The 27,024-nt window shown below is 43.6% G+C and overlaps 3 protein-coding genes across 3 annotated transcripts in view; 2 read left to right on the forward strand and 1 right to left on the reverse strand.

The window, feature by feature from the left end:
• The first annotated feature begins 386 nt into the window (after window positions 1-386).
• LOC124263574 (ecto-ADP-ribosyltransferase 5-like) lies at window positions 387-16,837 on the forward strand. The gene is made up of 4 exons (XM_046698232.1): window positions 387-508; window positions 1,782-1,832; window positions 3,805-3,830; window positions 15,838-16,837. Exons 1-4 carry the CDS (start codon window positions 391-393, stop codon window positions 16,651-16,653), a joined length of 1,011 nt encoding a protein of 336 aa, XP_046554188.1. The 5' UTR covers window positions 387-390; the 3' UTR covers window positions 16,654-16,837.
• A 3,145-nt stretch (window positions 16,838-19,982) lies between these two features.
• LOC124263615 (UPF0686 protein C11orf1 homolog) lies at window positions 19,983-24,329 on the reverse strand. The gene is made up of 3 exons (XM_046698266.1): window positions 23,977-24,329; window positions 22,751-22,835; window positions 19,983-21,608 (listed from the first exon to the last, which is right to left on the reverse strand). Exons 1-3 carry the CDS (start codon window positions 24,196-24,198, stop codon window positions 21,439-21,441), a joined length of 477 nt encoding a protein of 158 aa, XP_046554222.1. The 5' UTR covers window positions 24,199-24,329; the 3' UTR covers window positions 19,983-21,438.
• A 1,882-nt stretch (window positions 24,330-26,211) lies between these two features.
• Window positions 26,212-27,024, forward strand: part of LOC124263575 (AUGMIN subunit 5-like) — a 36,087-nt gene continuing 35,274 nt past the window's right edge. The window contains exon 1 of the mRNA XM_046698233.1: window positions 26,212-26,271. The gene's annotated coding sequence lies outside the window, so the exon portion shown is untranslated. The remainder of the gene's footprint in view (window positions 26,272-27,024) is intronic.

The following is a 27,024-nucleotide window of genomic DNA, read 5'->3' on the forward strand; positions in this document are numbered from 1 at the left end:
CCATCTATCCATCCATCCTTCCGTCCATTTAATTATACAACGGTCCTTCCATCCATCCGTACGTCCACCCATCTTCCATTCATCGCCAAATACATAATGGAGGATGACGGTTTCATATATGAACTCATGAACACAGATATATTAGTTTCAATAACCAAAGTAATTTTGACATGAACCCCTTGAAAAGCTTCATCGCACTTTGTAGAACTGGGTAAATGAGCAGAATGTAGAAGTGAACATTACTAATGGGGTCAGAGCAATGCACTGTGCTGTGATCACGGTTGTGATAATAAATACTTGTTGCACAACATTTATATGTATATTTTTTCATCCTGCCCACTGATTTGAATTCCTGGGAAATGAAAGGCCTTTCCTTGGGAGCCTATTTGTATGATAGCTATAGGTGTTTGTTGGTGCGGCAAACACTTTGGTAGACAAGACGGAGGTGGTCAGGTAAAAGCGCAGCCTTCCTCTACATTCATATCAAGTTCAGCTCTATCTTTCCTTGGTATGTAAAATATTCATTTAAATTGCAGAACATTGCTTGTTGTCGTTGTTGTTCGTTAAGTATATGTGAGAAAATGTTTACTTTTTTGATAAATAAATGATGGTATCAAGGCGAATGTATTTGAACTTTGAAATTTGATTGTAATGTTGGAATCAGACAAGGGGAATCTGTAGCCCCAATTCACTTTTCCTTGTATTTGAATGATATAGAATGGTATTTTACACAACATGGTTGTACAGGAGTGCTGATCGATCTGTTTTGTCTGTAGTTATTGCTCTAGTTCTATTTGTGCTTCTGTATTATACTTTGTAAAGAAGGGGACTTAATTTTTAATTAACAATTGAAAACAATTGGGAGATATATCGGAGTCAATCAATGTTGATCTGATAATAATGAATGTTTTGAGGGTGGATCACCACTTGTACTTCCTTATGACCATAGTTGTTTGTACAGTAAAAGCTTTTGAAAGATGATTGCTGTGTGACGTGAAATGTGCATGTGTACGATTTTCTTTTCAAACAATAAAAAACAAAAACGGCTAGACACAAACACTAACAACTGTGTGATGCAAGATGATCGTCAAAATTATTGTAATACAGTGATTTATCGACCTTCTCGAAAACTGTCAAAATCAAGAATGACACTCGTTGTGCACGTGCATCACATGCGTTGTGTAAGGGTGGTGATCAAGAGAAATGGTGGTGCGTTCATAAGATATATGGTTGACGTTCACGTATGCGTCGGCCAAGGTCATCCCACAAATGCTCGATGGGGTTGAGGTCGGACGATTTGGAAGGCTATGGACGCACTGTAATGTTCTCATTCTGAAGATATTGAATAGTGGCATGTGCTGTGTGAGACCTGGCATAATGCTGCTGGAACAACTTCCTCTGGCGGTTAATGATCGGAAGTATTTCGCATCGAACCGAATAGCAGTTAAATTGCCCTGAAAGCGCAAACAGTTAGATTGCTGCATGTAGGATATAGCTCCCCACATCATGACACTATCATCATATCGGTGAACCTGGGCGACACAATTCTGATTAAAAGGTTGATTTTCCGTCACGGCCCTGAAGCAGAAAGCATGATCCGTCACGGAACCAAGGCAGTTCTGTATCGTCTTAGCATTAACTGAAAAAGCCTTTAAAATCGACCTTGTGGACTTCTGTCCCATTCACTAAATATCCAGTTAGAAATATTTAAGACATGAGTTTGATAGAAAGGACTGTTTTGGAATGTGAAGAATGATAAATAATTTTGTGTCTATTTTCAGGTACGCACATCATGGCTACCAACGCGGTTTTTGCTATTGTGTGTTTAATTGGTGAGTATTAGTGTGTGAGTATAGTATTTTCAAGAACTCCGTGACTCGCTTTTGAAAGTAGTAATTCTAATGGGTAATCACAGTGGTCAGAATGCCTATAAGACCACGAGAAATCTTCACCATACCGACATCGTTACTCAGTTATCTTGGGGTGCTTTACTTGTTATGTCCCAGAGAAGACTGACTGACTGACTGAGTTTGGGTTTTACGCCGCTTTTAGCAATATTCCAGCAACATCACGGCGGGGGACACCAGAAATGGGCTTCACACATTGTACCCATGTGGGGATTCGAACCCGGGTCCTCGGTGTGACGAGCCAACGCTTTAACCACTAGGCTAACAGCTTAACAGCGTAAATTTACACGTATTGGGAAATGTAATACTGCGGTAGATATTTTATTTTTAAATCAGTGTAGTAAGGGCATACGAGAACAAAGCACAGCTCATCTTCGATTGCATTTTATGTACAATTTACACAATCTGTTTCTCTTGGAATGTTATATCTGCCCTTCTCTACTCAGAATACGCAGTAACATTACAACGATACAGAGAAGGTTAGCTGCCCCTGGGCAATACAGTAGTCCTACACTTGTCCCCCAGGTCATCTTATTCACAGAAATAGTTTGTACAGAGTTGTGTCCCTTGAGCGTAGCAGTGACTCGTGATTCTGGGTTCGTATCTCCGACACGTCTGATTATGAATACACTGACCATGACTTGATGGACAATTCTACTTATCTGATCTATAATGAAGCTAGGATTTGCTGAGGCGTCAGTCAGTGATCCTTAATGTCAAAAGCTAAACATCATCCCCAGAGAGAGCCTGGTGAAGCTGAGACCCATATTTCTATGATAATACTATTAACGTGTGACGTCAGTGTCACGTCACCATCTGTGCTGGAAGAAAAGTACGAATTTTAATTATATACTTTTTAACCATATATGGCTTTATGCTATACGTAAATCTGTACCCACAGTTTGTAAACGTTTATCGGGGCGGTGTAGTAGCCGAGTGGTTAAAGCGCTCGCCCGATACGCCGATGGCCGGAGTTCGATTCCCCAGATCGGTATAATGTGTGAGACACCATTTCTGGTGTCCCCCGCCGTGATAATGCTGGAATATTGCTAAATGAGGCCTAAAACTAACTAACTCACTGTAAACATATATCGGTACCATGACCATGTGTACGTGTTTCGCCATCGTGGTAAACCTTTATTTATAGAGAGAGATGTGTTTTTATTTATTTATTCCTGTGGGGTTGTATGTTTCTCATATCAATCTGACACCCTATGTTATAACAATGATACTGTTCATAAAGTTGTCTCCTTAAATTAACCTATGAATTGTTGTTATCACAGTGTAATAATGGCATCCAAAACTGGGTGTTCCATGTTAAAAATGTTTTATTTATATATGGTTTTGGATATGTTTGGTGTGACCCAGGATGTGTTGACGCTAGTACGTTTTGTTGTCATTTTAAGCAACGCTTAATTGATTGTTTCATTCAAAAATGGCATCATGACATTACTTCAAGTAGTATATATTATGGCTATACAGCAATATCAAATGTGAATTTGGATATGAATATACTTAGATGCTTTACATCCAATCACTGTGAGGTATTTAACTATGTTACGAATTTCGTGTCATAAATTAAAAGTTGAAACTGGGCGTTATGAAAATATCGATCCCATCTAAAGATAGTATTGCAAAATTATGTAAATACATATAGTTATGCATGTAAGTACCGAACTGTTTTGTCCAGCCTCTTTTTGTAAATGTAAAAAATATATATATTTCAATGGATTTTCTATCATGTATACAGTGTAAAATGATGACGAGGGGCATATAGCCCAAGTCTTTACTGAATAAACAATCGAATCAAATCGAATCGAATCGTTCAAAGTGGCGTCCAAGACAACTCACTTCAATCCCTCTTAATCACTCACCATATCTACCTTCATTATTTCAGGTGGACAGTATCTACTCTTGGCTGAGGTAAGTATCAAGGTCCCCTGTTAAAATAGATTACATGTACTTGATGACGTCACAGATAGGCTTGGCCATTTGTTGCGTGCATATCTTCGTGCCCTGACTGGATGGGACACTTTTTTAAGTCAACAACGTCTCCCTGGGATCTTTTTCAAGATAGCGGCACTTCCGATGGCGTGATCCAAAATGGCGGCATATCTGGTGGAGCGATCCAAGATGGCTGACGCATTTCAAGATGGCTGACGCGTTTCAAGATGGCGGCTGCGTTTCAAGATGGCGACAGCATTTTAAGATGGCGGACGGAACGCATTTCAAAGATGGCGACGGACGGGGAAGGATGGGGAGGGAGGGAGGGAGAGTGGGGAGGACGATGTAGGCTTAGAGAAGAGTGTTGTTAAAGCTTTTTTCTTTTGAGCGGGATGAAAAGGGCCGTTGGTATTGGTGGGTGAGACATCACCGAGGCATGGCATCTATTTAGGTGATGGCGGGCCACTGGAGGAGGTACTGGTGGAATCGTCCATGGGTTCAACAAAGTCCAAGACACGTTGTAGTAGAGTGTGCATGGTGTCTACGCGATCATGAACGAGGAGGACCCTGTCATTGAGTAGAGCCAGTAGATGTTTGCTTTCACGTTTACTCACTTTCTTTGGCGATTCACTTGGCTGGTTGGTGGGAGCTGGGCGTTTCTGGGTCTTGTTAGAGCAGTTCATACTCTTATGGTCCTCTTTACCACAGTACCGGCAGGGGTGTGGGCAGTCGTAACTGCGATGGCCTTCGTTTTTTCCACAGTTGTAGCAGGTGTTGTTATCGTGCTTGTTACTGTCGTTGGTCTTCTTTGGACATATGTAATGACGATGGCCTTGAACACCACACTCGGTACAGGTCACCATGGGGCAGTGCAGATAACTGTGGTCATCTGTTTCGCAAAGGTGTCAATGGAAGGAGGCGGAGGCGGGAGACGACTGCATGCTTCCAGTTTCAGTCAGCAACTGATGCGGAGAGCTAGAAAACCTGAGTTTTATACCTGAGGTTGATGACGTCACTTTGGCCGCCGGGTTAGTGTGGCGTGACGTAATACTGTGTGTGACGTCATGGGCAAAACCTATGGTAAAAACCTAATAGAAGAAAACCTGTGACGCCATCACTCCAAAAATCAAAATGGCCTCATGGCGCAAATTACCTCACACCACCCTTTATGATGAACCTAGTGTGACGCCATAGTGTTTTCCAACAAATGATCTCACACACCTCCTTGCGCATATTGCCTCACACCACTCTTAGGACAGAATAGGGTGACGTCATAGGGTGACGTCTATATAAACCAGGTTCAGTGTGGGTCTTGGCAGTTCTCATCGTGCAGTCACCACCAATTGAAGTAGACGAAGATGGAGCCAACGTCCCCAAAAACAACCAAAAAGTTCCGGACCGACAGCCATCGCTATAAGCTGAAGTTCAACCAAGCTTGGCTGCAGCGTCAACAACCTGAAGACTTACCCGTCGTTCTCAGAGAGCAGTTTGATGCTGTTTTGCTAGACCTGAGAGACAATGTGAATGGGCATGATGGTGATTGCGTGTGATTGACCCTTGAACGCCCAGCCCTGGATACACCCATCCGAATCACGTTTCGGTGCATGGAGGACCTCCAGGAGGAACACATTATGGCCAAAGTGGAAAAAGTACAGGAAAGTAACCACGAGTTGCATATCGATGACACCATTTACTTACTACACGTAGACGATCCGGCTCTCCTAGGCCAGGGACACGGACGGGCAACACACATTGTTGGCTTAAATGCCTTCCTGGAAAAGAAGAAATGCATTGTACAAATCAAGAATAACGATCAACTCTGCTTTGCCTGTACCCTGATCGTGGCGGGTTACCATGAACAAAAACCCAAGAATGATGACAAACTCTGCTTTGCCTGTGCCTGATTCAGGCGGGTTACCATGAATACAAACCTGATCCTGTGACCAAGGAATGGACCAGCAAATGGCGGTACATAAGTAGCGAGAAAAGACCAGCGCAGTTGAAGGCCACCAAGGGCTTGTTTCGTCAACTCAACATTCCAGAAGGCCCTTGTACAGGGCATGCCACATGGGAACTGTTCGGTCAACGTTTGGCACCCTACCACCAACTCAAAATCTACTCCCAAGATATGATGAAATCATCTCCTGTACAAGAGTGAAGTGTCTCAACCCACCAAGATCCTTCACTTGTATCATCACCATCAACATTACGATGTCATTACATCCATGCCAGCTTTTACAGGTTATCCCTACTACTGTGAAATCTGTGACTAAGGATACAGCAACGCTGAAGATCATCGCTGCACCCGAGAATTTCAATGCTACTGGTGTTGATGTCCTGGATTCTGTGGCAACGTGGTCAGTGAAGGGCTCTCCTGTCTACAATGTGGCGGGTGGTTCCGAAACCCTTACTGCTTTCAACGGCATCTGACGGCCTCCGCCAAGCAACCTAGCACCTGCTCCACCGTCCACACTTACCATAGATACTATGCCAAAGTCAACGGGAGAAAAATTCAGGGCATTGCCAGCCACCAGTGCGGCACAAATCATAACTGCAAAGGCTGCAAAGAACCCATGGAACCCAACCACCAGTGTTACATGACCGTCATCAAACCACCCACACAAGATGAAGACGGTGAAAACAGGGATGAAGACAAAGAACGACAACAGCGTCAGTTCATCTTCTACAATTTTGAATGTACCCAAGATCAAGGAACTCATGTTCCCAACTTGTATTTCCGAGGCCTTGGATCAACTGTGTGAAAACTGCCCCTGGCGTAAGGGAGGAGAGGGGCAACAGCAGTCAGACTTTTGTCTCGGCAGGACCCAAAAACTATGGCTACAAGCTACGTCATCCTCACTATGACGGTAGTGTGGGCATCGGCAAAGTCCGAGGATTTACTCTGAATCACAGGGCGAGCCAAGATGTCAACTTTAACAGCATGAAGAGCCTCGTCTGTCAACCTCGTCAGCATCACTGTGCCATACCCACACAAATCATTCGCAGAGGACTTCGCCAGGGCAACACGTTGCTGTCCAAGGACACTCACCCTATGACGTCATCATCACACTGTATATATAAGGGGAGTTTCTGTCAGAGACATTATAGACAATCTACAGGTTCTGTTGTCTAAGAAAGAAAGAAAATAATGCAAGCTGTTCACCGCGATATCCTTAGGGAGAATTGTTCTGCCCTCCTGGCTGCTGTAAAGCAGGTAGAAGCCGTGATCGACAAACTGATAGAGTTTAAAGTCCTTACTATCTTCATGAGGGCTGAAATTATCGAAAACCATCGAACCTCCTTTGACCGTGTCAGATAATTGTTAGATATTCTTCCCCGGCGAGGTCTCAAAGCTTACTCCCTCTTCTGCAAATCTTTGGAGGAATGTGGAGAGACAGAATTCCTTTCTGCTGTAATAGTTTACGTTTCTTGGACACAGACACCTTCTTTTTCATCAACGTATGTATCAGTTGGCCATGCTTTTGTAAACGTTGACGTTGCTGTGCTGTCATAGGAATGTTACCTCCATACAAATTCACAGACAGCTTGAATCAGTTCACATGGGGCATGTTTCAAAATAGCCTGTCACATGGCTGGTGTTGCAGAAGGACTGCACACATAACAGAGAGCTTCTTAGTGGCATTTCAAACGTGCAGACATGATGGTGTCTCTGCTGCTTCTACCTTTGAACTGACCAAGATTGGGTTGGACGGTTCTATTTATGGTAATGACGGTGTCTTCTTCTTCTTTTTCTTCTTTTGACTTCTTAGCACCATCCGGGTCAAGGCTGCACCTGGGCTGAGGGTGTAGTGACCCTTTTTCCTTCTTCTTCTTCTCCTCCTTGTTCTCTTTTCGGGTGGGTGGCTTGCAACGTCCCCGGGGTTTCTTTTGGGCACGACGGCGACGAGGTGCTGGATGCTGTTGCTTCTGCTGTTTTTCTTGTTGATAGGACTGCCAGTTCAGGAAGATACGGGTCAAAACACCAGCCAACGTACCACTTCCACTACGTTTCATCAGGTAATTCAGACGTTCATCCACAGACAGGCGTGGATTGGAAATCTTGGTCAGTACGTCTTGGTGCTTCAACAGCCAGGTCTTGTACTGAGTCTTCAAAGGAACACGTCCTGCTCGCAGATTTCTCACGGCAATGACAAACCATTGCAGCAGCTGATGGCGTCCTTTGACAGCTACGTTCTCCGCCGAAGGCAGTCGTTTCACGATGATTGGTTTGACTTTTCTACGACCGGGCATGCTCCTGTGGCTTCTGTTGGTGCGTCGTTGGGTGCCAGGGCTGGGGCGTTTGATGCCACTGCGCGTGCCGGTGGTATGACGTTGGGTCAATGGTTGAAAGGGTTGAATCATGGTGGGGGGGAGGCGAGACGATGGCAATGAAGAAGAAGAAGGGTGAGAGAAGGCGGCAGGAGATGCACGATGCATACTGACAGGGACAAACGTGTTCATGGTGGGTGCTGTGGGGTACAACTGCTTTAAGGAACGTCTTTGTTTGGAGGAGGAAGCAGAGGGAGGAGGAGGAGCACTTAGACTTTTGTACAACCGTTGTACACCCGATCGATGTTGTCCTGTGGGATCACGACCCAAGTTGGTCAGGAGTGTTTTATGGATCAGTTTAAACAACACTGTGGCAACAACATGTTTGCGGGGCCGGACCTGTTTCCGTCTGTCTTCCATGACAGCTCTGGGAATAAGGAGCCAAGGTGGCATCCTCATAGGCTTCCCAAACGAAGGTCGTCTGGCCTGGAAAGATATGTCTGTCCAAGAGATCCATTTGAGAGGCATCCCTCAGGTTTTTAAACAGCACCATGTAGTGGGCATTTAAACTAATGGTGCGATGATGAGGTGATGAAGCACAGAGGTTTTGTGTCAAGTACAATACGGACGTGTTGCGATGATGGCTATTCTTTGTAAACCATTGGAGTATATCAGCCTCTTCCTCTTTGGTATTGTCGCCCAGCAAATCATCAATGATCAACCAATGGGGTGCAGGCAAACCATCTGCCTTACCACCAGACCCTGCAGGTAACTGAGTGTTGGCTTCCACCATGGTTTGCACAAACGTCAGGGGTATACCTAACCTCGATGTAAGAACTTCCAAGTCCTCATGCATGGACTGCCATTCACTATACACTCAAACGATGCCCTGAGGTGGAAGATCAAGGATCCCCGTTTGAAACACATGTTCCATGAAGGCTTTGACAAACGATGTTTTACTCGACCCTGTAGGGTCTGCAATCAACATGGTAAAGGGATGACGTAACGTGAGTGGGGTGACCATGGCATCCACCAGGTCATCTGCCCCTGTGATTGACATAGTCCCTGACATAGTCCCTGACCCACGTCTTACCACCATGCAGGTTACACCGGAAATGACCTCAAGGATCTAAGATCCCTGAAGATATAGAAGGCCCAACACATTTAAATTGAATTCACATTTCATTGATTAAACAAAACATGGCGAATAGATCAACAATGATGCATCAACAGATCAACACTACATCAACAGATCACCACCAGTTCAGGTGATCAACAGGATTACATGTAGAACAACGCAAAAAGTCCATTTGTCCTGGATCCGTCTGCAGAGTCATCACTGGAGTCGGCTCTGGAGTCATCTGTGGAGCTGGCTGCTCTACTTCAGTTGTGACAGACATTGGTAGTAGGTCATACAGTTGTTGAAGATCTGGACCATCGCTTCATTCAACCCATTGGGGGCATAAGCAGGAGGGGGAACCCTTTCAGGTCCATAGGAGGATAGTAGAAAGGATGACACCCATCAAATCAGGATTCTTTGGCTGAATCTTTGGGCTTGCCGCCTTAATGGAGGCCTTTGTGGTGACCTTGGTGGGTGCTTCCTTCTTTACCTTCTTTTGTTTCTTCTTCGTGGTCGTGACAGGGGGTTCCCCTGGGAGGGGTGCCCTTGCCGCTGGGAGGGGTGCCCTTGGGAGGGGTGCCCTTGGGAGGGGTGTCTTTGGAGGGTACCTCCATTTTCTGCTTCTTCTTCTCCTTTGGTGGAGGAGTCGTCTCAGGGGTGACCTTGGGAGGTGCTGTCTTGGGGACCTTCTTTGCCTTCCTTTGTTTCTTCATTAGAGAAGTCGTGACAGGGGTTGCCTTGGAAGGAGACACTACCCATTTTGGAGGGGTGGACTTTGGCGTAATGAGGACTGTGACCTCTGGATCATTGGATCCTGACTTACGAACAATGTTAGTGGCATAGATGTAGTCCTCATCCATGATCTCCATGCCCAACAGTTGATAGTGTTCTTCAACCCGGAAGATTTCAAAGTACCTCGGAGGGGAATCAATGTATTTCGTCACCATGATGTTGTGCAGGTAATTGCCAATGATAGAAGTCAGGTCCCTTGCCAAGGATGAAGAAGGGAGGTCGTCTCGAGATGTGTTCTCTGGATCTTTTGGATTCAGGCTTAGGAACAACATAAGTGATACAAAAGCCCTTATCGATGATGTTCACGTCTTTCACCTGACAGCGTTCTTTCTGGAGGATTTCAAAGAGCCTCGGAGTGGAACTGCTGTATTCCGTCACCAAGATGTTGTAGTGATTGCCGATGATAGAATTCATGTACTTCTGTGTGCTGCCTGCCACCCCATTGTGTAGGTAAAGGAAGAAGAAGAAGGGTGCTTGCCTGGATATGCCATCTTCAAGGCTGAGCTGGTGTGACTGATGACCCACTCGACTGATCCTGAGTTTTTTATAGGCGGCAGCAGCGCGAGCTATGACGTCACTTCAAATTGCGTCACTATTGTGTTGCTCCTGCACAGGGTCTTGCACTGCTTCTCTGAACCGTTCTAGAAAGTATCTTTCTTCTAGATACGTTGCGACCACAGCGAGCAGAGTGAACATCATGAAGGGTCATGATGACGTCACTTGTTTTTTTTCCTATGGGTTTTGCACAGGTTTTTTTTCCATGGGTTTTTCCCATATATGACGCCACTTGAGTCGTCAATGGATGGCGTCACACACAACAACAACAATTTGTATTCCCCCGGCCATTTCCAGGGTTTGTCAATATCAGGATGAGATACATCAATTCCTATTCCACATCTTTTATCAAAGGGGCTAGCTTCAGCTTACTGCTTAGGGTAGGATTGAATCAATATCTGTTTCAAGTCATTGTTCTGGGAAAATTTACCCATTAATGCCTTAGTCATCAAATCCAGACTGACAGTGTCCCACACTTTTTGAGTAAAGCTTTCCACACATCGCCCCAGACGTTTTTGCTTAGCTGGAACAGTCTCTTGAGAATACACGTCACACTGTCCAAATCTCCAAAGTAGATTGCTTTAGAGTACATGTAACACTGTTCCACACAATTAATTGTAACACCATCCAAAGTAAACACAGCTAGATGAAAGTTGCTGAAGGGTGACTTGATTCCATAGAAGAATAGCCAGTGGACTGTCACTTGTGACTGTGATTTGTCAGTTGGAGTCCCTAGTCCCAGCAATGCCATGGCTTCTGTCTCTCCACATTCCCCCAAAGCTTTGCAGAAGAGGGAGTAAGCTTTGGATCCTCGCCGGGGAAGCATATATAACAATTCTCTGACACGGTCAAAGGAGGTTTGAGGTTTTTTGATAATTTCAGCCCTCATGAAGATACTCCATAAGTTTGTCAACCACAGCTTCTACCTGCTTTATAGCAACCACGAGGGCAGAACGATTCTCCCTAAGGATATCGCGGTGAACAGCTTGCACCATTTTCTTTCTTTCTTAGACAACAGAACCTGTAGATTGTCTAAAACGTCTCTGACAGAAACTCCTCTTTTATATACGGTATGATGATGACATCATACGGTGTGTGATGCCATGGTTTTTACCCATGGGTTTTTCCTGTGGGTTTTTCCATGGGTTTTTCCTATGGTTTTTTCTCAACAATGGATGGCGTCGCTTGGGGGGTGGCCATGACATCCACCAGGTCTGTGTCTAACAGGATAAAAAAATGGTTGGGGTGGGGAAAGGGGGTGGGGGTGGACCATGGCATCCACCCGATCTGACTCTGAAGAGAGACGGCTCAAATGAAATAACATTTTATAGATGAACAATGCAATCACATGATATTGGTTAAACATCAGTAGATCATCAACGGAGCATGTCATGTGGTACAATAAAAAGTTCATGGCTATTTGTTCCTAGGTCCCTTTTTGTAGCCGTAGGGCAGAGTTTCCCTGGGGATTCCTTGTGAGTCGTACTGGACTCGACGTTTGGTGTAGACCAAGCGATAGCTTTTGGTGGTGTCCTTGGACAGCAACGTGTGTTTTTGTGTGGGTACGGCACAGTGATGCTGGTTTGATCCCTCTGACAGATGAGGCTCTTCATGCTGTCAAAGTTGACATGTTGGCTCGCCCTTTGATTCTCGGACTTTGCTGAGGTCCACACTATCGTCAGATTGAAGATGACATAGCTTATAGCCATAGTTTTTGGGTCCTGCCGAGACAAAAGACTGAATGATGTTGCCCCCTCCCAGTTCATCAGTCAGCTCCACCAAAGTATCCCCCAGTGGAGGATTGTAGCTTAGTGGCCGGTGAATGTAGATGATGCTGTCCTTATCAAAATAGAGTACGCGCCGATCCAAGGGTTTCAAGTAGGAATACAGTTTGAAATGGGCTTGTGCTGTCACCCAGGCTGCAATCACCACATTGTGTGCTGGATGAGGGTCGTGAAATTCTGGCTGAGGTTCGTAAGTGAAACACACAAGGTCCTCGTTAATGATGTGCACGTCCTTCACCTGACAACGTTCATCCAGGAGGAGGGCAAAGTACCTCTGAGGGGAACTGATGTATTCAGTCTTGTCAAACCCGACGCATTGACAAAACTTGCCCCAGTGGTGTTGCATCTGGGTCTGAACAGCCTTCTGGATATCCACTGGCCTCTTGCTTGATCTTGAAGAAGTTGTCTACATACTTGGCAAACAATCCTACCTCTTGAGTGTCAGGGTCGTAGGTGGTGAGCGTGTCAAAGTGCCAAGCCTCAAAGATGTGAAGCACTTGATAGCCACACTCTCGGACAACATACTGAAGCTCCTTGCTGACGTACGTGCCAATCCATGCCGGGTCTTCATCCCTGTGGGGGCAGGAAGCACCCAGCTGTCCTTCAGCACAAGTACGACACAGAGGAAATAGCAACTTGCCCTGGACACGTTAAGGAAGAACAGGATGATAGAGGTCGGTGGGTGGTAATACTCGGCACTGGATGAGACCCATGTAGCTCGAACAAGTCAGACACGGGAGGATTATCTTTGATCTCAGGATGCCCCACGGGGTAAGTGCCACATGTAAGGGTACATGTGGTGGCGTTTGTGCGTCCTCCAAAGAAGGCCTCTCTGGGATTTAAAGGTTCAGGCATGTAGACATGAGGTCCTTGCAGTGTGGTCAGGAATGCTCTCAGATCAGTGTTTTCTTTCTGTTGCTTCAAAAAATCACATTCCCACAGGGTCACCACTTAGGCGATGTCGGGATGTTGATGTAACACAGCCAGTGCTAGGTTGCTAGATGGCGTTGAAAGCAGTAAGGGTTTTTGGAACCACCCGCCACATTGGAGACAGGAGAGCCCTTCACTGACCATGTCACCACAGAATCCAGGATATCAACACCAGTAGCATCGAAATCCTTGATCTTCAGCGTGGGCGTATCTTTGGTCACAGATTTCACAGTAGTAGGGATAACCTGTAAAAGCTGGCATGGATGTAATGACATCGTAATGTTGATGGTGATGATACAAGTGAAGGATCTTGGTGGGTTGAGACACTTCACTCTTGTACAGGAGATGATTCATCATATCTTGGGAGTAGATTTTGAGTTGGTGGTAGGGTGCCAAACGTTGACCGAACAGTTCCCATGTGGCATGCCCTGTACAAAGGGCCTTCTGGAATGTTGAGTTGACGAAATAAGCTCTTGGCGGCCTTCAACTGCACTGGTCTCTTTTCGTTACATATGTACCGCCATTTGCTGGTCCATTGCTTCTTTTCCGAGAAGGCGTTTAAGCCAACAATGTGTGTTGCCCGTCCGTGTCCCTGGCCTAGGAGAGCCGGATCGTCTACGTGTAGTAAGTAAATGGCCATGGTGTCATCGATATGCAACTCGTGGTTACTTTGCTGTACTTTTTCCACTTTGGCCATAATGTGTTCCCCCTGGAAGTCCTCCATGTGCCGAAACGTGATTCGGATGGGTGTATCCAGGGCTGGATGTTCAAGGGTCAGTCCTACGCGATCACCATCATGCCCATTCACATTGACTCTACGGTTTAGCAAGACAGCATCAAACTGCTCTATGAGAACGATGGGTAAGTCTTCAGGTTGTTGACGCTGCAGCCAAGCTTGGTTGAACTTCACCTTATAGCGATGGCTGTCGGTCTGGAACTTCTTGGTTGTTATTTGGGACGTCGGCTCCAACTGGAAGGGCACGGGCGCCTCTTCAAGTTCATCTTCTTCTACTTCAATTGGTGGTGACTGCATGATGAGAACTGCCAAGACCCACGCTGAGCCTGGTTTATATAGACGTCACCCTATGACGTCACCCTATTCTGTCCTGAGAGTGGTGTGAGGCAATATGCGCAAGGAGGTGTGTGAGATCATTTGTTGGAAAACACTATGGCGTCACACTAGGTTCATCATAAAGAGTGGTGTGAGGTAATTTGCGCCATGAGGCCATTTTGATTTTTGGATTGATGGCATCACAGGTTTTTTTCCATTGGGTTTTTACCATGGGCCTGCCCATGGGTTTTTCCCATAGGTTTTGCCCATGGGTTTTGCCCATGACGTCACAAACCCTATTACGTCACGCCACACTAACCCGGCGGCCAAAAGTGACGTCATCAACCTCAGGTATAAAACTCAGGTTTTCTAGCTCTCCGCATCAGTTGCTGACTGAAACTGGAAGCATGCAGTCGTCTCCCGCCTCCGCCTCCTTCCGTTGCCGCCTGTGCGAAACAGTTGACCACAGTTATCTGCACTGCCCCATGGTGACCTGTACCGAATGTGGTGCTCAAGGCCATCGTCATTACATATGTCCAAAGAAGACCAACGACAGTAACAAGCACGATAACAACACCTGCTACAACTGTGGAATAAACGAAGGCCATCGCAGTTACGACTGCCGACACCCCTGTCGGTACTGTGGTAAAGAGGACCACAAGAGTATGAACTGCTCTAACAAGACCCAGAAACGCCCAGCTCCACACCAACCAGCCAAGTGAATCGCAAAAGAAAGTGAGTAAACGTGAAAGCAAACATCTACTGGCTCTACTCAATGACAGGGTCCTCCTCGTTCATGATCGCATAGACACCATGCACACTCTACTACAACGTGTCTTGGATTTTGTTGAACCCATGGACGGTTCCACCAGTACCTCCTCAGGGGCCCGCCCTCACTAAAATAGATGCCATGCCTCGGTGATGTCTCACCCACCAATACCAACGGCCATTTACAGGGCCACCCATCCCGCTCAAAAGAAAGCTGACAAAGCTTTAACAACACGCTTTTCTAGGCCTAAATCGTCCTCACCATTCTCCCTCCATCCCTCCCTCCCTCTCCTTGCCCGTCCTTCGCCATCTTGAAATGCGTTCCGTCCGCCATCTTGAGACGCGTCCGCCATCTTGAAATGCGGCCGCCATCTTGAAACGCATCCGCCATCTTGAAACGCGTCCGCCATCTTGAAATGCGTCCGCCATCTTGGATCGCGCCACCGGAAGTGTCGCCATCTTGAAAAAGATCCCAGGGAGACGTTGTTGACCACTTTCGTGCCCTGACTGGATGGGACATTGTATATGGCCCAAGGTTTAGAATTGATCTTTGTCACCCCATGCTTGCCGTAAAAAGCGACTATTATTAATACTGCAAAGCGCGTCGCTAGCTAACAAACAAATATAAAGTATACATAAAGTCTCATCTCAGTATACACTTTTTCCTACTTCGTGAAGATAACCTTTGTATTTTTACACAAGTCTTGATTTTTCCAGGGAGCATCCTATGAGCTGGCCGCTAGAAAGAACAGTATATATGCTTCAATTACTAAAGACGAGTTTGAGAAGCTGGACACGACCTTGATGGACGTGGTCAGTACGACTCACATCTTTCAAGAGGCACACTTTGATACTCTGACATTCTCGGGTCGGGATGCAGCCATTAATGCGGGGAAGTCCTACGGCTTGACGGATGAAGAAACCCTGGCAGTAATGATCTATACTACAAATTGTGTGTACAAAGAATTCAACAGAATACTGAGAGAGGGTGACATCGCCAAATACGACAAGTCATTCCAGGTCTTTCATTACCTCCTTATTAACGCCATTGAGAAGATACGTCTGAAGCAAACTCTTCCGGAATACCTGTATAGGGGTGACGAGAATATATATTCCATCGAATACGGAACCTATATGCGTTTGCCTGGATACACATCGACCTCATCTGATGAATCTGTAGCCAAGGAATTCCGCAGAAGCTCGGGCACTCTCATTCGCTTGGAGGGAGTTAAGTTAGGCGCTGATATTGCCAGCCTTTCGGTAGTTCCTTCGGAGGCAGAAGTCTTGATCCCCCCCTATGAAAGTTTCAAAGTCACCAACGTTGACAGGGACAACACAGGCCCACTCATCTACCTGAAGAGTATTGGGGAGATGTGCGGAGGTCGTCGACGACGATCCACGGGAGGGCCGTGCCGATGCTGTAGACAGCCGTTAGACGTAATCCGTGAAGCCGCGAGTGGATGCGTCCCGCAACAGATGAAGTGGAACGTTGTCTACTTCTGTTTAGTGGTGTATGTCGTTGTTAGATATTGATATTAGCAAATCTAACAGTTCAAGCGCAGCACCACTTTATACACGTGTTCATTTGGTCATGTACATTTACATGGTTGCATAAGTTGATTGACAGGTCATAGTTTTAGCCCGTTTCAAGACAGTTGAACAATATATAACTGTCAATTCAAATGTTTAATGTCAGAGTTATAACCCTTCGATTAAAATAATCTGTATAATAGTTCAGTTTTTATTTCACAGTAGTCAGTTGTAATAAAATAATCTGTATAATTCAGTTTATATTTCACATTAGTCAGTTGTAATAAAATAATCTGTATAATTCAGTTTGCGTTTTACATTTGTTCAGTTTAATGTATTCGGGAATGTTGTTTTTTATTAATGTCATTGGCGAATCCAGGGGGGACGACACCCCCTCGCCCCCCCAAAAAATAAAAAAAAAAAAAAAAAAAAAATATTCCTTGATCCACCCATGAATGTGACCTGTTTCCATTAGTTACAAAGCATGTATAATTCATTGGCAATCGTCATTTGTGTGGGCAATGATTTGTGTAGTTAGTCAAGGACTCGAAGGAGCTATAATCCGCTAGCAGATGTTCTATATTGCTTCAACCTTACCACTTACAACACTGGGGAAAATTCTGGGTATGAATGAAAGAGTCCCCAGCAATAACTGCTTGTCGTAAGAGGCGACGTAATGGGTGTCAGACTTGGTTGAATGCAAGTGAGTGAGTATGTTTTTACGCCGCCTTTACCCATGAGAAGAATTGACGCGTGCTGGTGGGTAGTTTGTTTGTTTAACGCCGCACTCAGCAATATTCCAGCTATATGGTGGCAGTCTGTAAATCATCTAGCCTGGACCAGACAATCCAGTGATCAACAGCATGAGCATCGATCTACGCAACTGGAAGACATGTGTCAGCAAAGTCAGCGGGTCTGACCACCCGATCCCGTTAGTCGACAAGAATTAATTGCTGAAGACTAATGCTGGAGGCGATACTGCGATCGTTATGAACGAAACGCGCACGCACACACACCCACACACACGTATCTTCACGATTAGAGCGTTTGCTCGGACCGGGGGATTCGTTCAATCCCAAACCGAAAAACTTTATGACACGGTACTTGTCACCATGCCTGGCGTCCCCTCATTAAGTGGGAAAAGCAAATATGTCCTTAATGTGTCTGAATTACATATTCACGATAAAGCTACTTTGTGAGGTGAGGTGAGGTGAGGTGAAATTGGGTTTAACGTCGTGCTTGAGAATATTTCGCTCATATGACGACGTGCATGCGTGTGTATATGTATGTGCGGCTGCTTGTACTAGCCCAGGCAGAAGCTGGTTTTATAGTGCTAGCCCACATGAATGCCCTACTCAGACACATTATACTGACTCCGAGCCGACCAGTCCTTGTCGTACCCATTAATGACAAGCGCCAGGCAGGGATTAACAAGTACAATATTTTTATGACGCGGTCGGGGATCGAACCCGCGACCTTCCGATCTCCGGGCGGACGCTCTAACCACTACACCACGGAGGCGGTCACTTGTGACTTAATACTGTAAACATGTCATTAATCCAGACTAGTACCAACAGCCGCAGGTGCACGCACATACATGCGCAGATGCGAATATATTGCTACCTGTATGTAAGTGCAATACACATGAATACGACGTTAAACCTAACAGCCCCTCAACCATCGATGCTCATGATGTCCGTCACTGGATTTTCTGGTCCAGAGTGGTGTGTTTCAGCAATAATAATTCCAGTGTTGTGTACGTGGTGATGAAGACGTCAGACGCCGATGAAAGAATCGTCCACGAAGATGAACATATAGGTAGATGAAAGTTCCATCTTCGTAGATGAACACGGTGTTTTAGCCAGTGGTTAAAGCGTCCGCTCGTCATGTTAAAGACCCGGGTTCGATTCCCCGCATGGGTACAGTGTGTGAAATCTATTGGTGATGTTCCCCGCAGTGGTATTGCTGGAATATTGCTAAACTCACTCACTCACTTTGAGCCATTTGAATGACTAGAAGATTTTATCATTTACATTAGATTTTTTGTTGTATTTTTACTAACATCGGTTGCAGATATGGGAGTGAATATCTGCCTCTTATCGGGTCCAGCAACTCACGATGTGAACACAATAGATACAATACAGGTTTACAATGACCTCGCACTCAGAATTCGTAAGAGTCCAAACATGATTCAGTGAACGGGTTGTCTGCCAGTTGTCTGAACTTGTATATATAATTTAACCTTGCTTCCCTAAATCTGGTGACATTTGAAATGATTTCGCTGAAAAGCGTGTGAAGGAAAAGTAAAAAACGTGAAGTTAAACGTAGACACAGAGTTTAAAAGGAAAGTCGATTACTTATACATAAATATATTATTTTCAAACTCGTAGCTATTTATTATCACATTACCTAACTAATAAATACCTGAAGATGTCGGAAAACGCACGTAAAATCTCGTCAAGATCGTGAGAGAAAACACTCATCAATGGGAATCAGTCACTCACTGGTTGACACATGTCATCGGTTCCCAATTGCGCAGATCAATGCTCATGCTGTTGATCACTGGATTGTGTGGTCCAGACTCGATTATTTACAGACCGCCGCCATATAGTTGGAATATTGCTGAGTGCGACGCAAAACTAAACTCACTCACTCACGTCTACACAAGATACCCAGAGGCCTGTTACCCCTGAAGAAGACGATTATTAATAAATATTAAAGTGGCAAGAGGTATCCTTAAGATGACAACCTTTTAATAACTAGGCTACGCCACCATCCCACTTAACCCTGTAATGATCCAGGGGCGGTGGGGTAGCCTAGTGGTTAAAGCGTTCGCTGGTCACGCCGAAAACCCGGGTTCGAATCCCCACATGGGCACAATGTGTGAAGCCCATTTCTGGTGTCCCCCGCCGTGATATTGCTGGAATATTGCTAAAAGCGGCGTAAAAACATACTCATTCACTCACTGTAATGATCCAATCTTTCAGTGAACATGAGCTACCAACAGTCATAGCTTCAAAGTCGCTTCGTGTAAACTTTTGTTTAGGTTGAGTCCTATTTGGGATTCGAACCCACGCTCTCAGAATCAGGAACCTAATAGCCAGCACATAAACTGTGGCAGAGTGGGTTAGATGGCTTAGTGGGTTAGATGACTGACGTTGTGTTCTGGCGATTAGGTGCCGGACTGTGAGAGTGTCAACCAGAGATATTAGAATCGATACTTTACTGCGAAAGTGTAATCCCATATATACCGTGTTACATTTGACCACTTTCAAAATGCTAATGTCTATTAAAAAATACTGTTTTGCCAAAACACAAATAACACAAGTAGATGCAATAGCGGAAGTGTGTATTTATATACAATACAATAATTTATTACACAGATGTGAGAATAATACTGAACAGGTGGTTAGAACAAAGATAAAAAACCCGTGTATAGATATTCACTTCTCTATATTTAAAACTCGTAAATCTTGAAATCTCAACATGCGGGCAATATTTACTTGAGCGTTAAGTCACAGGCAGCATTGATTCGTTATGTGTTAATCCAAACGAGGTCACAACACCTTTTGTTCACAATATTCACTTCTCTATATTTAAACCTCGTAAATCGGGAAACCTTAACTTGTGGGCAATATTTATATACGTGAGCGTTAAATCACAGGCAGCCTTGATTCGTTATGTGTTAATCCAAAAGAGTTCACAGCACCTCTTGTTCACAGTAAACACACAAGTGACTAGGAGACAGATCCATACATGCCTCAAACACATCGTTTTGTTTAGTAGAGTTTGAGGTTTATTGCCACGTGTGATATCCACAAATATAAAATCAAACGTTCGGAAAATTGGAATACTTTTCTTGGGTAAATGGCTTCTTAAACAAGTCATTATCACACAAATAAGTTATAATAATTAGCATGTCTGTCCAGGTATCACTGTTGAAAAAAAGATCATCTGTTGTGTCAATAGTTTATCACCAGAACCCCGAATATATGAATATATTCAAGCTAAAATGAATTATTATTGATCGATGATTCATTGGTTTTATATTTGAAATAGGCTGTGGGGAAGTAAAAAATAAAAATTAGTTGAAATTACAGTGATTTGGGGGACAAACTTCATAATTTTTAAACTAACCAGATCGGTGAAACTGGTTCTGTGATTTGCGCCGATTTCGTTTGTGTTGAAATTCTGGTGTTGCTGATCTGGGCAGTTACTGCAGGTAATCTGGGGGTATTCTATATCACGTCGTATCACACACTGGGTTTCTCATAATACTGAGTGGGTGCAGGTTAATATGGTAAAATATAACACATAATATGCATACAATATATCACATCTACGTCGTCTAATACTGACTGCGAGCGGGTTAACATGGTATAACATATCGTATGTGCACAATGTATCACATCGACATAGTTTAATACTGACTTTGAGCAGGGAAGCATAGCAGCGAATACTACGTCAGTTAAATATACTAACTTATCATATCTACATTGTCAGTGACTGTGTGCAAGCTATTTGGTCCAAAATAGGAACCAAGTTTGTATCCTTGCCGGTAAATTTGATTGGCGAATGATTGTCTCTTAATCGACAAAAAATATCACGATTCAATGGATTGTTGTGTCACTAAAATGTCCCAAAGTTACAAATGAGTATATATCATACAAATTCATTCAAAATTGTTTACACAACAGTTGTTTTTTTTACGTGTTTACCACAACAACAACAGGTTAACAATCAACATAACGAAGTTAACGATGAAACCATTGAATCAGACATTTCAAATTATGACTGAGTTTGCGCAGTTGTCGTTTCCGGTCCTGTCAAAGGCTGTGCCCGGATGTTCGGGTGTACATAGGAGGCGCGTGTTGTCGTTTCCCAGCTGTTGTAGATGGCCTTGAGACTGGGGCGGTCAAGTTCAGGCTGGTGACCGGGGAAGGCGTGTGGGTGTCGGGCTGCAAGAACAAGGCAAAGGCGTCGTCATAATGCCACATGATGGCGTCATAATGCCACATGGTGGCGTCATTGTGTCACGTGGTGGCGTCATAGTGTCAGATGGTAATGGTCAGAATGTCACTAATGGCGTCGTAATATCACGCAGTGGTGTCATGTCACATGATGGCGTCATAGCGTCATAGTGGACATAATGGTCATAATGTCAATTGTGGAGTGATAATGTCACATTGGTGGCGATGATCACATGATGGCGTCATGTCGTCATGTCACATAATGGCGTCATAATGTCACTTTGTCATAGTGGTGCACACGATGAGGTCATAATGTCACTGGTGGTGGAGTGATGATGTGTCACGCAGTGGTGGGGTGTCATAATGTCACATTGTATGTCACATTGTAGCGTCATAATGTCACTTGGTTGAGTAATGATGTCGAATGGCGTCGCAAGGAGTCAGGTCACGTGTTGATAAGCCTGTTGGTCACGTGTGGGAGTCATCTCACACGACAGTAATGTTATTACCAAATAAAACAAAAATAATTAGGACATCCGGAATGTCGAACAAGAAGTTAAGTTTGGTGCTTGTGAACAAGTATATGAACAGTACGTTCCCAAACCCGCCGATCCCTCCTCAAATATGTTGTGAATTTGAAATTACTGTGTACTGTTAGTACACCCTTCCCCGCCATATAGCTTGAAAATTGTTGAGTACAGCGTTACAGAACAAACACTCACTTCATATGGTGTGCTGATAGTCGGCCGGTACTCGGGCTGACACCTTATAGTTTAGATTTTCGATAAGTATTATCACTCTTTCGATTCGATATTTGAATAAATATTTCTATTATTTCCACACTGCCAGAACGTAATTTTGATTCCAACTCGACTTTTGGAGCGCTGAAATAAGGCAAAACGTGATTGGTTGACGCCGGGCTAACTATCCATTGAGAATTGTTCTTAGTAGACATCGACAGGTTGACGATGGATTTCACGCTAAAGAAGACGACTCTGAGAGTAAAATGAAATCTGATGTTTTACTTGTAGGATGAATCGAATCGAAAATGATCGAATCGAGGGTCCAATATCGAAAATCGAATAGAATCGAGGTCTGGGTGAATCGTTGCAAACCTAGTCGGTTCTCACCTTTAAGATGTTTGAGATCCTGCGCAACCTCATGCGGCTGTACGTTGTAGCTTGAATCGTAGGTAGACTCGAAGAAGTGGTTGTACTGACAAGAAAAATAAAACATACTGAACCTATACAAATTTGATGGACATACAAACGTACATAATCGAGTCTGGACCAGACAATCCAGTGACATCATGAGCATCGATCTATAAGATACGATGAAATGTCTCAACCAAGTCAGCGAGCCTGACCACCCGATCCCGTTAGTCGCCCCATACCACAAGCGTGGGTTACTGAAGACCAGTTCTAACCGGATCTTCACGGGGCTGGTCGGAAGGGGAGATCCAATACGTCAGCTTCAAGACAACATCTATCACTGGGTTGCTTGGCCCAGCTTCAATTATTTATAGGTCACCGTCATACAGACGGAATATTTTTTAGTATGACGTTGGCTTACGCTTTGTCTCTGACAGTACCTGAAAGACTCTGGTTTGATTCCCAGCTTGGGCACAATGTGTGAAGCCCATTTCTGGTGTCCACCGGCTTAATATTGCTGGAATATTGCTAAAAGCGGCGTAAAACTAACCTCACTCAATCCCTCACATTTATGGAATGGATCCACATCTTAATTTCACTATTGATATAGATACCCCAATATTTCTGTTCTATTTTTTTAAATTTCAGGCATCAGGCACTGAGGATGTGTGTAACACGATTTTCCAAAATTATTTTAGCAACCGATGCATGTCGCAAGAGGCAACTAACGGGATCGGGAAGACAGGCAGACTCGATGTCTTGGATGATGCATGATATCGTGTCACAAATACGTGGATCACGATCTGTCATTCACCTGATTGTCTGTCCTGGCACGATTATTTACATACCACCGCCATATTAGCCGGAATATTGCTGACTGTGGCGTTAACAACAACGTACAAATGATATAAACATTATGCATATTGAGATAGCCTTGACGGAGATTAAAATTATTTCCGTTTTCACTAACTACATAATAATTTTTTAAATTTTTAATCTGCAAATCAGTTTTATGAATTTATTGCAGGTTTGCTGTTCAGATATATGTTAACTGTTATTTATCTCCTTTGTTTTATGTTCAGTTGGTTTTTATTTATTTATTTCATTAGATCTATTTGTTATATTTTATGGATGTCTGATCTAGCTAGCTGCCATTCATTTTTGGCAAATACAAGGCGGCGGTGGCATTTTCTAATATAACTCACCTGTGACGGCAAACTCTTCGACTGACGCTCTTTCTTAATATCAAATTTGTCCTCGTTCCAATTCCCTATCAAGGTCCCATTAGCAAACGAATTTTCTTTAGTGGTGCATCGCCACCCAAACTGGTTAAATTTAACCTGATCGGTTGTGTGGGTCCAGATCTCGCCGAGTCCGCTCGCTCGGACCATGCTACGAAATGGCGGGTTGTCTTCGGCCCGTTCCATTCTGATATCTGGCGAGTTTTGCTCTTGCTGGGTGTCAGTGAAATAATGTGAGAGCTCCTGGATTGTTTACAGTCTGCGAATGACTGACACTTTGCGTGCCTCTCGGCTGACAATCGCGTCGCGTTGCTAGGGGAGACAGCGTCACATGACCAACCGTGGCTGCTATTGTTGTCGGAACAAGCTCCACTTCATTGCTTGCTATTATTCTCGGGTGTTGGGAACTCGATAACACTGTAAGGAGTTTAGGAGGGCTATTTCCATAGGCTCTTTACGGTGTAGAATTTCGAACACGTCTTGTTTAGAGTTCGGAGACTGCTAAATTTTCTACCTGCATAAATCTACTTTACATGATGTCTGCGTATATGTGTATCAATGTAAATATTCTCAACATCGTGTGCTTAAAGAACGATTATATCATTCACACATTTAGTTCAGTTTGAGCAGAGAGAATATAATAAACTATATTTTACACTCTCTGGTTTGAGACAAATGTTTTTATGAGACTTAAGACTCCATTCCATTTATTCTGAATTGGAAGATTTTTTATTAGGGCTTTAAATACTTTTTTGTGATCATTTGAGAAATGTGATTTATAATGCTTTCCTATTCAATTGTATTTGTTCGTTTGTTGTTTAACGCCGCACTCATAAATATTCCGGCTATGCATGGCGACCTGTCAATAATCGAGTCTGGACCAATGAAAGCATTCTTAGCTTCCTTATTTAAATAATGATAATTTAAATAAATGAAAATTTAAAGAAGTTTTGATATGTTTGAGTATGTATATTTAACCATCAGTCATTCCTACAGTTGTGTACAAAGTAATCTATGTTTGGATAATTTGTGGGAAAATACATTGGTTATACAGTCTGTTTGGCTCAAAAGCGGACCGATGAATTGCAATCTAACTCGAAAACTACTAAACAAATAATGCTCAATGTAACGCTGTTCATAATCAAAACATCAGACCAGCTCTGTGAGTTTTTTGCAGAATGTATGTCCTAAAAATAAAAAAAAGTTGTTTAACAAACTATCATTAAAATTTTGACAGTTCACTATTTGTTACGAGGGTGTAGTGCAAAAATAGAGGAACAGCCATGTGTACGCGTGGCACATGTACAAATGCCGACAAAGTCATTGATTCATTTACCTGTGCTGTGCCGTCTCCTTCCTTTATCGCACACCTGGCTGTTCCTCTCTTTGCACTCCTCCCTCGTAACAAACAGTGAACTGTGCAAGCTTTTAGAGCCAAACGGACTATAATACATTTTCAAAGATGCCTACGATACCCATTAGAAGTCTCGTACTCTGCGATTTTTATTTTTAAAAATGCACTTTTTAATGATTTACAGGATATTATATGATATCGATATCGCTAACCTAACTTAGATTTATTTATTCGAAAACTAAATTTATGATGATATCATCAGAGAGGTAACGTTTCTTTTGTTCTTCAGCTTAGTTTGTAATCAACCATGATCTCTCTGGTATGTTTTGTTGTGTGTTTTTTTATCTACCAATATTAATATTGATATCATTATTATTACCTACAACATTTACATATTTTTTGCCATTCTACTAAATCACCATTCTCAGCGTGTGCTTCTCCGTTTTGAAGGGACCATTGGGTAGCCCAGTGGTTAAAGCGTTCGCCCGTCACGCCGAAGACCCGGGTTCGATTGGAGCAAGACTAATTTGTGGTGCCCCCGCGAAGATATTGCTGGAATATTGCTAAATGCTGCGTAAAATGCCGCTTTCGTTTTTGTAAAGAGGCCCGTAGTCCAAAATATATGTATGAAGAGGAGACTCGATAACGTATTCACAATATGATATATAAAATGCTCTTGAATATCTTAAATTACATCTATCCACAATATCGAGCGTGGAGGGTGTAGAAGAACGTGACCACTTTAAACACTGCAAAAACGGAGAAGTTAACGTTCTGGTTCCTTTCGGTTAATCTGCGTTAAAATAAATTCCGGACTACCGGAAGTCAGTTTCAAAAAAGATGGCGGCAATTCAGAAGTTTATTTACTGAAGACCGAGAATTTATCTGTGAATTCAAGGTGCATGGTTCGTTCTTCTGGTTATGTGTTTTATTTATTGATAGTGCATATTGTTAATTATATTCAGAACAGAAAGTTTCTAATGACGGGTGAATTTCGGCCAACACCAGATTCACTGAGACTGAGAGTGCGACACTGACAGTGACACTAGTCTTTTACAGGTTGGGGAAACCTACGGATCGGCCTATAAAAGGCCGAACGGGATATTATAGGCCGTTCTGCCTATTTTACTATAGGCCGATCAGGCTATATTTGACCATTATTATTAACATTTCACAAACCATCAATTTCCGCACGAAATGGTTTTATTAGATCATAGAGATGAATAGTTAATGGACCTCCTCAGCTTGAAAAAAATAAGTTTTTGGACAAAATGGAAATTTATATAATGTTCAGGAAAAGATGTTTCATTTAAGAACACAATTTTGCATAGATTTTCATTTTGACAACTAAAACTGAATATCTATATCATTAATTTTCAGTGAAAATTGTCAAAACTATTACAGTCTTATATTTAATTAGCAATTTCCAAACTCCTTTATTATGTGATGAAAATGCTCAAAAAGGGTTTGAATGAAAACCTTAGGACATCAAAACTTGAATGATGTTAATATCCTCATGCGGAAATGCACCACTTCAAATTTATTTGATAAATATCATAATTATAGGCCGATCGGCCTATAGCAAAATAGGCGGATCGGCCTATTATATCCCGTTTGGCCTATTATAGGCCGATCCGTAGGTTTCCCCAACCTGTTTT

Source organism: Haliotis rubra, unplaced genomic scaffold (genome assembly GCF_003918875.1).
Source record: "Haliotis rubra isolate DU_JTF1 unplaced genomic scaffold, ASM391887v1 Scf89, whole genome shotgun sequence".
In the NCBI taxonomy this organism is placed as follows: domain Eukaryota; kingdom Metazoa; phylum Mollusca; class Gastropoda; order Lepetellida; family Haliotidae; genus Haliotis; species Haliotis rubra.